Here is a 12,956-nt window from a genome sequence, read left to right on the forward strand (position 1 = left end):
AGTGAAAAATTAGTATTTTTCCTCACAGAACTTGTAAATTTGCTTCCTTTTAAAATTTCTTCCAATACTTATAAGTTTGTATGTGAAAATGAGATTTACTGTTTAAAGGTTTATACACAACGTAACAATCCTGTAGCAATGAGCACCTCTAGTATCCAGATTATGGTCTCTACCATCGCCCTCCCCAAAAAGGAACCAGGGACCTTTGGAGGAATCTTCGGTTCCCATTTTGAGTCAAGAAATGCACAGGATAAGCTAGGGTCATCTTTTTGTGCCAGAGAAGCACGGAAGCCTCCAAAGACTCTTGCAGTCGAGTCAAATGGACAGAGGGGCTAAGATGAAGGAGCTCCCATCAGCCAAGGATAGGACAGTTTCTTCAGCCATCAAAATAAATTACTGTACAGAATCAATCCCCACTGGGTAAATAGAAATGTCACAAATCCATGATGATACTGAAAAAGGAGAGCACAAGGATGCAAAAACAGAAACAAAAGCCCAGAGTGGCCATTACTACGACACCAACTCCTCATTCTGATAAACTGCTAACTAAAGGGCAACAGTTCCACATTTACCTGCCTTTCCTATCCAACCCAAAAGAGTAACTAAGTGCCTGAGCTTATAAGGGAAAGTGCTTCTTTGTCAAAGAAATCTAGCTAAAGATGTGAAGGGAGGGACAGAACTTTAGAAGTCACTATTTTGCAACTCCTAATAAAATAACCAATTCAGGCAAGGAGCATCAGTGAACGAACACATGAGACGAAAGGTCAAAGGAGAACTTTGCAACGGGAGCATTGGACTGTCCGCATCCAAACCCACTGACCCATCTCAGCGTGCTAACAGTCCAAAGCAGTAAGACGCTGGTGCATCTCCTGATGTGGTGCAACATGGAGCAAAGATCACCAGTTACCAAGTCTTTGTGGGGAAAACAGCGGAATTTGTGTGTAATCAAGCCTAGAGAGCTAGTTTCCAGTTTACAGAAAACTTAAATAACATCATGAGGGAGAAAAAGAAAATTCATACCGTGGGGTACAGAAGAAATAAACTGGTTTCTTCAACAGGTCAGTGTCATGAAGGAAAAAAGGGGGCAGGGGTAAGAGAAGAGACTGCTATGGATTTAAATGCATATATACAGAATCTTTAGAAACCAAACTAAAGGCAATATGTTGATGTGGCTCCTGACAGAAAGTAATGTACAATGAGGAAAATATGAATCTAAATTAGGAATTATTGTTAGCTTTGTTGGATGTAGTGATGACAATGTAGAAAGTTCTATTTTTAAAGGTTATCTCTCCCAGGTTTATAAACTAAAAAGATACAATGTCTCAAGGGAAAAGAAGCAAAAAGAAAAAAGGGATAGGTGAAAAGGGTGACACACTCTTGAAAATATCTGAAGCGTGGGTGACGGATATATAGACGATCATTACACTCTGGTCTCTAATTTAAAGTTTCAAGTTAGGGGCGCCTGGGTGGCGCAGTCGGTTAAGTGTCCGACTTCAGCCAGGTCACGATCTCGCGGTCCGTGAGTTCGAGCCCCGCATCAGGCTCTGGGCTGATGGCTCAGAGCCTGGAGCCTGTTTCCGATTCTGTGCCTCCCTCTCTCTCTGCCCCTCCCCCGTTCATGCTCTGTCTCTCTCTGTCCCAAAAATAAATAAAAAACGTTGAAAAAAAATTTAAAAAAAAAAATAAAGTTTCAAGTTATTTTAATGAGGTTTTTTAAAAAATAAATTTTAAAAATATAACAATTTTTATTAGCTATAGAGACAAATTCATTCTCTTGGATGCATAATAAAATAATGAGACTGCAGAGTATGAACAGCTATGTCTATAAATAGCAAGCTCTGAATTTTTTTTCCATCATTCCCTAAAATTTAGGAGTAGTCGATATGACGTGACCAGTTTTATGGGGTTTAACCATGAAGAGAACTCAGAAGTTACAAAGTCTGCTTGCAACTAGATACTCAAATCTTCAACTTCATGTGAATCCAAAGTAAGTAAAAACACTTTTGCTTTTTGACAATGATTTAAGGCAATCGACCAAAGACCATGGGACAGTTGTATGAGCGATGAAGCACGGATACCAACTGATTCAATCACCTTACATATTTGTCTAGTACATTACACACATAGATATCAGAATAGCTAATAAGGATTTATTATAAATGCAGTATTTATATAGCACTTCATCATTCAGACAGACTTTTACTTGGCATCATGTAGTCACATCATGGAAACGTTATTTTCACATATACTCACCTCTGCTGTCATCCTAGCAAATAAGTCAGGAGGAATATTTCCACACAGTACGTTTTTCCTTAAATTTGGATTCTTAGCATCTTTAAGATTTGATATCCTACTTCGTACTCTATTTTTGTATTTCATGTCTGTATTCCTTATTTCTTGATATATAGGTACTAGGCCGTTAAGGAAAAAAGGTTAAATTATGAAAGTAAGGTATTTTTTTCCCTAGTTCACCGAAATAAGAATACCTGAAATTTCTAAGCAGTTCTCCACCAGTTTCCAATATTAGATTAAGCTAACAAGGCACTGCTTCTACCTCGTTGCTTGATCTGGAACTGGCAAGTAATAGTGATCCTGCTTTTACATCAAGAATGAGCAATACTTTCTTCATAATGTTTCATGCCAGCAGCACACAAATTAGAAATGTTTCAAAAAGTAACTTAAGTTTCAAAAAGTAACTTAAGTCTGAGAAAACTTGTAAAAAGAAGCCTGAGTTTATATAAACTTTGGCTTGCCCAAATCTGAATTCTACAAAGGATCCTAAAAGTCTTGATGACACAGCTCCTTTGGGACCCACTGGGAAGAAACCCATTCACGGTGGCCCCAAAGGATCGCTTCTTGCCCCAGCTCGGCAAGTTCTTTTCCTCTCAACAGAAAGCAAGCCCCAAGCACAGCATGCCATCTAACAAGGCCATGGATAGTTCCAGGGTCACACTGTCACCTAGACATGCAAGTCCCCTCTTCCAAAGCCCTTTCAATGGTGCTCGGCACAAACACACTTCCCTCCTGATGATGAAGTCGGGGGACCTCATATGCTTTGCTGAGTTCCCTCAAACATGAAACCCTACTTCACACGTGCTGTGTGTGTTTTCCGCACCCTTTTGCACGACTTCAACTGGGGGTTATATTCTCAATTTGCAAGGCAGAGAAGTAAAAATACTATCGACACATATGTTTTCCTTTTGATTAACAAGAAAACAACAATAAAATGACATGCCCTATTGGTTCCCAGCAAAACAATACAATCAAGATAGAAACTGAAAAATGACACTCTAACTTCTATACAGGAAGAAAAAAAGTTAATCTCTACCAGATTATTTAAAACAATCATGAATATACACAGAAAGGATATCTTCCTCAATTTGAGATCCTAATTCTTCCTCATCGGCTCCAATAGCGACGTAGTCATCTAAACACAGGCACAAAGAATTGTCAAGAATAAGTGATGATGACATATCGAAAGAAAATTCAATAGAGAGTAAATTAAACTGCATTCCTATGTCTTCAACCCCATTGCCTTAATAAAGAGTCCTTTTTGTTTAGTTTCATTAGAATCTGGTCTCTTTACTACCCACTAGACTCTTCTGGATTCACCTAATGTCCACAGTGCTCCTGCAATGATGACTCCTTATCCCTCAGGAGCGGGGAAGTAATTGATCTAGCAGGCAATTCCTCATTTCACAACTCCATAAATTCTGGTTGCTCCAGCAGAGAGTAGAGAAAGTTATAGAAAGAACTGTCTTGTCTCCTGTGACTCAGGCTTCAATGCAAAGAAACCATTCATTTCATCTGCCAATCACATATATGGACACACTCAGAAGACTCCTATGCAAATATTCAAACAGATAGAAGGAAATAAAAAGAAACTAGGAAGAAAAAAGAAAAAATATATAAAGAAACAGGGAATCAAAATAGAAAAGGCAGAGTAAGGAGAAAAACAGGTCATACTAACTATGGATCAAGTATAATAGAAAAGAAAAAGAATGAACTTGTATAAGATGATAAATATTTCTATATGTAAAACTTAAAAGTTAAAATTTTACATAAGAATGGATAACTTCAAATTAAATTAAGGCTCGCATATATATAAATCAAGATCTCTTTTTCACTTAAAAAAAGGTAGAAAATGGAATTACAAATATAAAACTTAAATACCATATCTCATACTAACATTTAACAACAGGACCCAAACACAGTATCATTAACGCTCAATCTGGGGAGCAGAGTAATTATAGTTGTCCCTCAAACACCACAGGAGTTAGGGACGCCAACACCCCATGCAGTAGAAAATCCTCATATAACCTCTGACTCCCCAAAAACTTAGTAATAGCCTACTGTTGACCAAAAGCCTTACCAATAACATAAACAACACATACTTTACATGTTATATGTATCATATACTGTATTCTTATAATAAAGTAAGCTGAAGAAAAGAAATACCATTAAGAAAATCACGAGAGAAAAATACATTTCTAGGACTGTACTGTTTGTGTTGAAAACAAATCTGCATTATAAGTGAACCTGCGCAGTTCAAACCCAGTGTTCAAAGGCCAACTATACTTTGCAGGTTACAAGCGGAGGGGAGAGATATGCGAAAACCCTTTAAGTTACTGTAAACAAAGGAAACATCCATAGACGAGAAGGAATCTCTCCCCTGGAACTACACAGTAGGCCCCACGATGCCCGTACCTCTCTGCCAGCAGTAAGCCCTATTTGCCACAACGTCCTCCTGCACTGAGCAGCCAAGTAGCTAGCACGGGGCTGCTGCTGGGGAGGCAGACACACGGGGGTGGCCGCGGCAGAGGTGGCGCGAACAAAGGACTCGGCAATGGAACAGGGCACACTGAACTTACCTCCCGTTCGGAGAGCGGCTGCAAGCATCTCCCTACACTTCAACCGCACAGAATCAGAAGTGCTCGGTGCCCGAGGGAAAGACGAAACATAAGTATCTCGGGCATTTGCCTCCTCCTTTCTGCTGCTTATGTTGCCACTGGAACTACTAAAATACACACACACGCATACACGCCAAAAAGAGGTCAGGAAAGGGTCTCTTAAAATAACAGCATTACTATCCAAAAACAAAATTTCTTGACCTAAACAAATGACACAGTATTCAGTGACATGAAAACAAAACTGGTGTTGCATACACGTTTCTAAAAAGTTAAAATCTTATTAAATCTGAGACTCATTTCATGTTTTTTTAACCAACTAAACATTTGAGCTTTTTAAACATTAAACAATATTTTTAATATTTAAGAAAATACACATTACAGCTCAATACAATAAATCAAAAGCAAGGATTTTGGTTACACAAGGGGAGGAGGGGATGACACCAAAGAATACAACAGCTCTCAACCAAAACCAGAGGGAAAAACATGTTAAAAAAACCTTATTCCAATTAGACAACCAAAGAGGTTTATATTTAAAACACTCCCTTCAGGATAAAAAACATGTATAGTGACAAATGAATTGTAAGAATATAAAAATGTCTCTTTAATTTCTCCATAGAAACATCAACTCAGTCAAGGACAGTTTAACAGTTTTTGAGTCAACCCAATCATTTCAACTGCTGCTGATTAACTTCTTAGAGTCTCACTAAAATTACTTTCTGCGGGGTTTCAATTAACTTTTTTTAAAAACATTTCTTAAGCTTATTCGTTTGTTTTTGGGAAAGAGTGCATGTGCAAGTGAGGGAGGAAGCGGGGGGATGGAGAGAGAGAATCCCAGGCAGGCTCCACGCTGCCAGCACAGAGCCTGATGCAGGGCTGGTCATGATCCCAGGGTCCTGGGATTGAGCCCCACCATGTCAGGCTCCCTGCTGAGCGTAGAGCCTGCTTGGGATTCTCTCTCTCCCCCTCTGCCCCTCTCCCCTGCTCTAAAATTAAAAATTAAAAATAAATAAATAAATAAATAAATAAATAAATAAATAAATAAATAAAGGGGCACCTGGGTGACTCAGTTGGTTACGTGTCTGACTCTGACTCAGGTCATGATCTCACAGTTCTTGGGTTCGAGCCCCACATCAGGCTTGCTACTGTCAGCCTGTCAGCGTTGAGCCTGGAGCCTGCTTCAGACTCTGTCTCCCTCTCTCCCTCTGCCCTCCCCCTGCTCATGCTCTGTCTCTTCTCTCTCAAAAATAAATGTTAAAAAAAATTGTTTTTTAATAAAAAATAAAAACTTCATAAACAGATACAGTGGACAGAACAGTCCTTCTGTATCCTTCTACATTTAATCATCTCCTAGAAACTTTGTCTTCTTCAGAGTGTGTGTGTGAGAGAGAGAGAGAGAGAGAGAGAGAGAGAGAGTGTGTGTGTGTGTGCGCGCGCGCGCACGCACGCGGACAGATACCAACCATTTTGTCAGACTTCATATTGATAATACTATGCTTTTGTCAACAAGCTCTATCCCTAAACTTCAATTACATAAAACAGATAAAAATACACTACGAACTTATTCCTACTTCAATATCTATTTAAAATTATCTGCCTATACTTTTATATTTTATATTCAAGGCATTAAGTCAAATGACTTTGAATGTAACACAATTGAAAGCATCTGTTAAAAACTTCATAAATTATGGCCTATACTTACCAAAAATATTAAGGTCATGAAAGACAGTGACAGACTGAAAAACTACTCCAGATTAAAGGAAACCAGAGATGATAGCTAATGCAGTATGTGATCTTAGATGATACTTTGGAAAATCTTTTTCCTCTGGAATAAGGGGAAGACCGCTAAAATACGAGTAAGTCCTATAGATTAGAAAAAAGTATTGTATTAATCCTAACTTCCAGATTATTAAGATCTACATTGTGGTTAGATGTGAGAAAATGTCCTGTTCTTACGAAATATGCACTGAGGTATTTAGGGATATAAAGGACTCTTATTTGGTTCAAAATAAAATTATTCATGTGTCTTAAGTATGTACACAAACATAAATGTATGCGTATACACATACACTGGCAATTGGGGATTCTCTTTACTATTCTTATGATTTTTTTAAAAGTCTAAAACTATCTCAAAGGGTTAGAAAACACTGAATAAATTTTATTAACACCTGATGTTTAAACCCTGTCTTTAGCTTACTTCTTTTAGCATCTAGACTAAGTTTAGTTAGTCTAATGCGTAAAATAACAGTGTATGGGACATAGGTCACTGTTACTGAACAAAGGAGGGGTATGTTATCACTTTGGGGAAAAATACTAAGAAATAAATGAAGTTAAAATAAGTAGCCTAAAACTTGAGTGCAGCAGAATCATATGAATAGCTTGTTAAAAACATATTTCTGGGCCCCATCACCAAAACTCCTGATTCAGTAGTTTCAGGGTAAAGCCCCAGATTTTGCTTTGCTAACAAGTTGCCAGGTTCCCCACCCTTCCAGGGACCACACTTTGAGAACTACTGCTCTAAATCAAAGTCAAATGTTAAAACACAAGCTTCCCAAGAAGAGAGGAACAAAGGCCTCACAAGAGGTAAGGAAAAATTTGAACCCTTTTTCAGTTCTTATGACAGCTAAATTGGGAAGGAAAAAAGCATAAAAAGAGAGTTAGATCCAGGTCACCCCTCCAAAAAAAAATCTAAAAATGGAATGTGGTAAATAAAGGAAGTAACCACTTGAATCCTGTTTTTTGTTTTGTTTTTCTTTAAAGTAGGCGCCACATCTAACATGGACCCCAACAAGGGACCTGAACTCACAACCCTGAGATCAAGGCCTGAGCTAATATCAAGAGTCAGATGTTTAACCGAATGAGCTACCTAGTTGCCCCCCAACCACCTGAAGCCTTAATCAGTGCCTTCATTATCAATTGTATTAATGCTATCCCAAAGATTCCATTCAATTAAGCTTGTTGAATACAGTGTAAATAATTTCTCCTTATTTATGTAATGTCAGAATTCTAAGTCTCTTTTAAATTTCCAGGAAAATCCTATGAGAAACCTTAGAATATTCTATTTGGCTATAAACATTTACTAATTCCATTTAATTACAAAATAGAAAGAGGAGTACACATAAGTGACCATAAATAAAACCAAAATACAACCATGGAGGAAGTGACGGTCAAGTAGAACTGTGACTTCCAACAGAAATGAATTTCCATAAAGTGACATACCTTTCTTCTCTTGCTTCAGGGCTATTCTGTGATGTAACTGCAGTATCTTTTTTCTTTTCTTCAGGGTCTTTATCTGTTGATGGTCCATCTAAAAATTATGAAATCCCTCAGTTGTTAGCATTTGTTTAAAAAAAATTACAGGGGCACCTGGGTAACTCAGTCGGTTAAGCATCCAACTTTGGCTCAGGTCACAATCTCACAGTGTGTGGGTTCGAGCCCCACATCAGGCCCCAGTCTGAGCTGTCAGAGCCTGGAACCCACTTCGGATTCTGTGTCTCCCTCTCTCTCTGCCCCTCTCCCACCTACACTCTGTCTCTCTTTGTCTCAAAAATGAATAAACGTTAAAAAAAATTTTTTTTAATTATAAAATGGAACTACTGCATGTTATCAGGTTATTTATGTAACAACAAAAAAACACAGAAATCCTAAATCTTCAACAGTAAATAAAGTTTATATAAGCTATTCTATTAACATATGTACTTGGGTATTTTTCACAATGCATGCTTAGTCAGCATTCCCCCCCAAAAACCTCCCTCTTTTGGTGGGAAGCACAATTCATATGCCAGTGGGAACCTAAATAGAGAAAAATATACTTAAAAATACAGTCTTAAAAAAATATATTCATTAATTAGTAAAATGGAGAAAAACATATAGAACAAAGGAAAGGAAAGAATATGGAAATAACATCAGCACTGTCATTTTATTCATTCTTTTTAATTTTTTTTTTAACGTTTATTTATTTTTGAGACAGAGAGAGACAGAGCATGAACAGGGGAGGAGCAGAGAGAGAGGGAGACACAGAATCCGAAACAGGCTCCAGGCTCTGAGCTGTCAGCACAGAGCCCGACGCGGGGCTCGAACTCACGGACCGTGAGATCACGACCTGAGCCGAAGTCGGACGCGTAACCGACTGAGCCACCCAGGCACCCCTGCACTGCTTAACCGACCGAGCCACCCAGGCGCCCCAGCACTGTCATTTTTAAAATGTCAGTGCTGGGGCGCCTGGGTGGCTCGGTCGGTTAAGCTTCCAACTCTTGATTTTGGCTCAGGTCATCTCACGGTTTATGAGTTTGAGCCCCGTGTAGGACTCCACACTGACAGTGCGTGGAACCTGCTTGGGATTCCCTCTCTCTGCCCCTTCTCTACACTTGCTCTCTCTCATTCCTTTTCTCTCTCAAAATAACATTTAAAAGTTTTAAAAATTAAAGTGCAAAGCATATATAGCAATCTTATTTTAACAATTTTTCATGAAGTCAAAAAAATTATTTCAGGGACAGGAGATAAAGAACATTTTCATAAAAAAGACTTCAGGATTAGTATGGCCTATCTAACACCTCCTCTATCTTAAAAAATCTGCAAAGTAATACCAAGTACACAAGCTTTAAGAGGTAAGAAGGGGTTTAAAAAAAAAAAAAAAAAAAAGAGGCAAGGGGTGTAAAACAGGTTGGACCAGTGCAATCCTTTAACAATGAAAAGAACCATTCGTGTTTAAATCAGCCAGAAGGGCCTTCTGAAACCGGGTTCAGAAACTGTTTGGATCTACTGCATAAATTATCCCACTCATCTATCTACATTTTGATCCCTACATAATAAGAGCTACATAAATACTTCACTTCCCCATCTTCCTCTGCACAGGATATAAAAGAACATATATTCAACTGATCATCAGGACCACCTAGATGACTTTTAAGCATATCCTTATGCTCAAGCTCCTACCTTGGATCCATTCAATCCAAATTTCTGCCAGTAAGGCCTGAGCATCAAAATCTCTAAAACTTCCCCAGATGACTTTAATATGCTAATCTAGAGGAGGCTAACTGATAAGAAAATGGTACAAATCACAATTCTAGAACTTATCTTGTAAACATTAGGGTTACCAAATCTGAAATATAATTCAGGCCCCCTATGATACAGTGTTAGTTTTCAGATACTAATTTTATTGCCCTCCTTTATTTTTTTTATCTGAGAGAGAGAGAGAGAGAGAGAGAGAGAGAGAGAGAGAGAGAGAGAGAGAGAGAGAGAGAGAGAGAGAGAGAGAGAGAGAGAGAGAGAGAGAAGAGAGAGAGAAAATATCTTAAGCAGGCTCCAAGTTCAGTGCAGGGCCCAATGCAGGGCTGAATCCCACAGCCCTGGGATCATGACCTGAGCCAAATCAAGAGTCGGACACTCAAATGACTGAGCCCCCCTGGTGCCCCATTATTACCCCTCTTTTTTCTCTACAGTTCACGTGAAAGGCCCCAAAACCTAAAGATGGTATAGCACTGTGAGGTAGGAAACAAAAATTAATAAAGACGTTAAGGAGTATACCAAGGACTAAGAAATATTTCAAAACTGAGGGAGTAGAAAGCATCTGAAAGGTGGCACAACGATGCAGTATCCTATGTAACAAAGATCCAGCACGGTCACACGGATCCCGCACACTGCTCTGGGAGAACTGGTGCAATCCCTGGAGGAAGCAGAGCAGTAAGGGCATTCCTACTACCTAAATACAGCGTCCTGGATAATAAAACAGACCCAGGGAGAAGTGCTCCAGCTCTGGACTGGGACTGACTGCAGACCACACCTCACTACCAATCCAGCCGTGCACAGGATGCTTAATCTCTCAATGCATACGTTCCTCATCAGAAAATGGGAAACATAATGGCACCTAGTACACTGGGTTCCTGGCACGAATAAATGCATTCATAAAGGTTGATGCTTGGCATATGCAAGTATTCAAAACTGTGCTACCATGTAGCAGCAGTCATAAATCTTCTAGAAATCTAGTTAATAATCTAAAGAAAAAGCTTTAGGCAGAAAGATACTCATCAAGACATTATTTATAATAGCTATAAAGCTAAAAAAACACATATCTAACAGGTAAGAAATTAAAGCACAATCACCCAGTGGATTATTCTGAAGCCAATAAAATGGAATTAATGATGATATAAAGACACAAATGTTTTTCATTAAAAAAGGCAATATAAGTATCCATACAGCATAAAAAAAAATATAGCTGAAGCAAAAGCTATACACCAGGAGAAAAAAAGATAAGAAATGCAACAAGACATTAACTGATGGTTGTATTTAGAGACAGACTTAAGGATGATTTCTTCTCCTCCTCCAACTCTCCAAATTTTATCTAATGAAGATGGAAATCTTTTAACATAAAAAAAAAAAAAAGACTTTAAAAGAGAACCTGTAATGAGATCAGATACCTCCAAAAAGTGTAAAAGAGTAAAACTTCTTTAAATTAAGATTAAATAAATATAACTACAATGTCCCACAAAATGTAAACCATCTTTCCAGAAATAAAAACACATGTATATCGTTCTCAGTCAGTGTCTATGGCAAAGTTTCATTACTTTAGAATATGGTATTCGACTTAAAATTTAAATTAATTATAAACACACAAAGTTTCAGTCGGTCTTTAAAGACTAGATTATTTTATTTTATTTTATTTTTTTTAATTTTTTTTAACGTTTATTTATTTTTGAGACAGAGAGAGACAGAGCATGAACGGGGGAGGGCCACAGAGAGAGGGAGACACAGAATCTGAAACAGGCTCCAGGCTCTGAGCTGTCAGCACAGAGCCCGACGCGGGGCTCGAACCCACCGACTGCGAGATCGTGACCTGAGCCGAAGTCGGATGCTTAACCGACCAAGCCACCCAGGCGCCCCAAGACTAGATTATTTTAAAAAGCTTTTGATTTTGAAATAATCTAACGCTTGCACAAATGTTTTAAGAATGGTACAAGAAACTTTACTCAGATTCCCCAAATGTTAACATTTGCTACACTTGCTTCCTCCTTCACTCACTGCCCCCTACAGATACGCATGCATGGGTCGTATATATTCACACATGCACATCATTGTGCACACAGGCATAGTTCTTTTGAACTATTTGAAAGTAAGTAGCAGATATCATGCTCCTTAATCCCAAAATACCTCATTATGTATTCCCTAAGAAAAAAAAATTTGGTTGAATAACCACAGTAAGTAAATAAATTTAAGAATCACACAATACTGTTTACTTACCTACAGACATTACAAAAATTATGTCACTGATCCCAATTTACAATTTTTAGTCCCTAGTTTCCAAGATCTCAGAAGTAATAAGGTTTTTTGTTCTTGCTATTGTTGTCTTTGAAATTGTAAAAGGTTCAACTTTTTCTATTTTTCTCTTCCACATAAAGCTAATAACTGCTTAGAGAAATGGCTGATTCCAGGGCTGGGGCAGGGAAGACAGATGAGCCCAAGACATTTTCTGGTTCCAGAATATAAAAAAGAGATCAAGAAAACTGAAGGGGGGCGGGGGATGTCAAAAGGACACAGGAGCCAGTTTGAATGGGTGCCCACTGGTCAAATCTGGGAAAATGGAAATATCAAAATAAATATGAACAGTAATGGATAGAACAGGAATCTATGTGTCGACACTAATAGAAAAATAACTGGGAAGTAAAAGGAGGGTTCTTTCTTATAGTAGAATGCGGACTTACAGTAGGATGCTGACTTAGAAATATTGAAGAAAATTACAATTTTGCAACTATCACTATAAAATGTGGTCTGGGCAAAAATCAGTGAATACTAAACAGGGGATGAGAGGAGGTCTGATGAGAAGCAAGATAGTTTCAGGGTCTTAAAGTATCTCTCACAGAATACCTATTAGGTACAACAGAAAAAACAATAAACTACATGGTGTACACCTTGACTGGGTTATATCAAAATGAACGTCATCATCATCAATGCCTCTGGAGGGGATACCCGAGAAGGATATAACACACTTACATAGTATTCCAACTATGCATGCTCAACCTGATCTAATCATGAGAAAATAACAAATAAAGCCCA

At 38.3% G+C, this 12,956-nt stretch overlaps 1 protein-coding gene across 1 annotated transcript in view; it reads right to left on the reverse strand.

Annotated features, from left to right (window-relative positions):
• The window catches only part of TCEA1 (transcription elongation factor A1), a 44,486-nt gene that overhangs the window by 10,784 nt on the left and 20,746 nt on the right, over nt 1–12,956 (reverse strand). The window contains exons 4-7 of the mRNA XM_058699572.1: nt 8,127–8,214; nt 4,872–5,017; nt 3,371–3,427; nt 2,254–2,408 (exon numbers count right to left, since the gene is read on the reverse strand). Coding sequence (XP_058555555.1) covers nt 2,254–2,408; nt 3,371–3,427; nt 4,872–5,017; nt 8,127–8,214 — 446 coding nt within the window. The remainder of the gene's footprint in view (nt 1–2,253; nt 2,409–3,370; nt 3,428–4,871; nt 5,018–8,126; nt 8,215–12,956) is intronic.

Source organism: Neofelis nebulosa, chromosome 14, assembly GCF_028018385.1.
Source record: "Neofelis nebulosa isolate mNeoNeb1 chromosome 14, mNeoNeb1.pri, whole genome shotgun sequence".
In the NCBI taxonomy this organism is placed as follows: domain Eukaryota; kingdom Metazoa; phylum Chordata; class Mammalia; order Carnivora; family Felidae; genus Neofelis; species Neofelis nebulosa.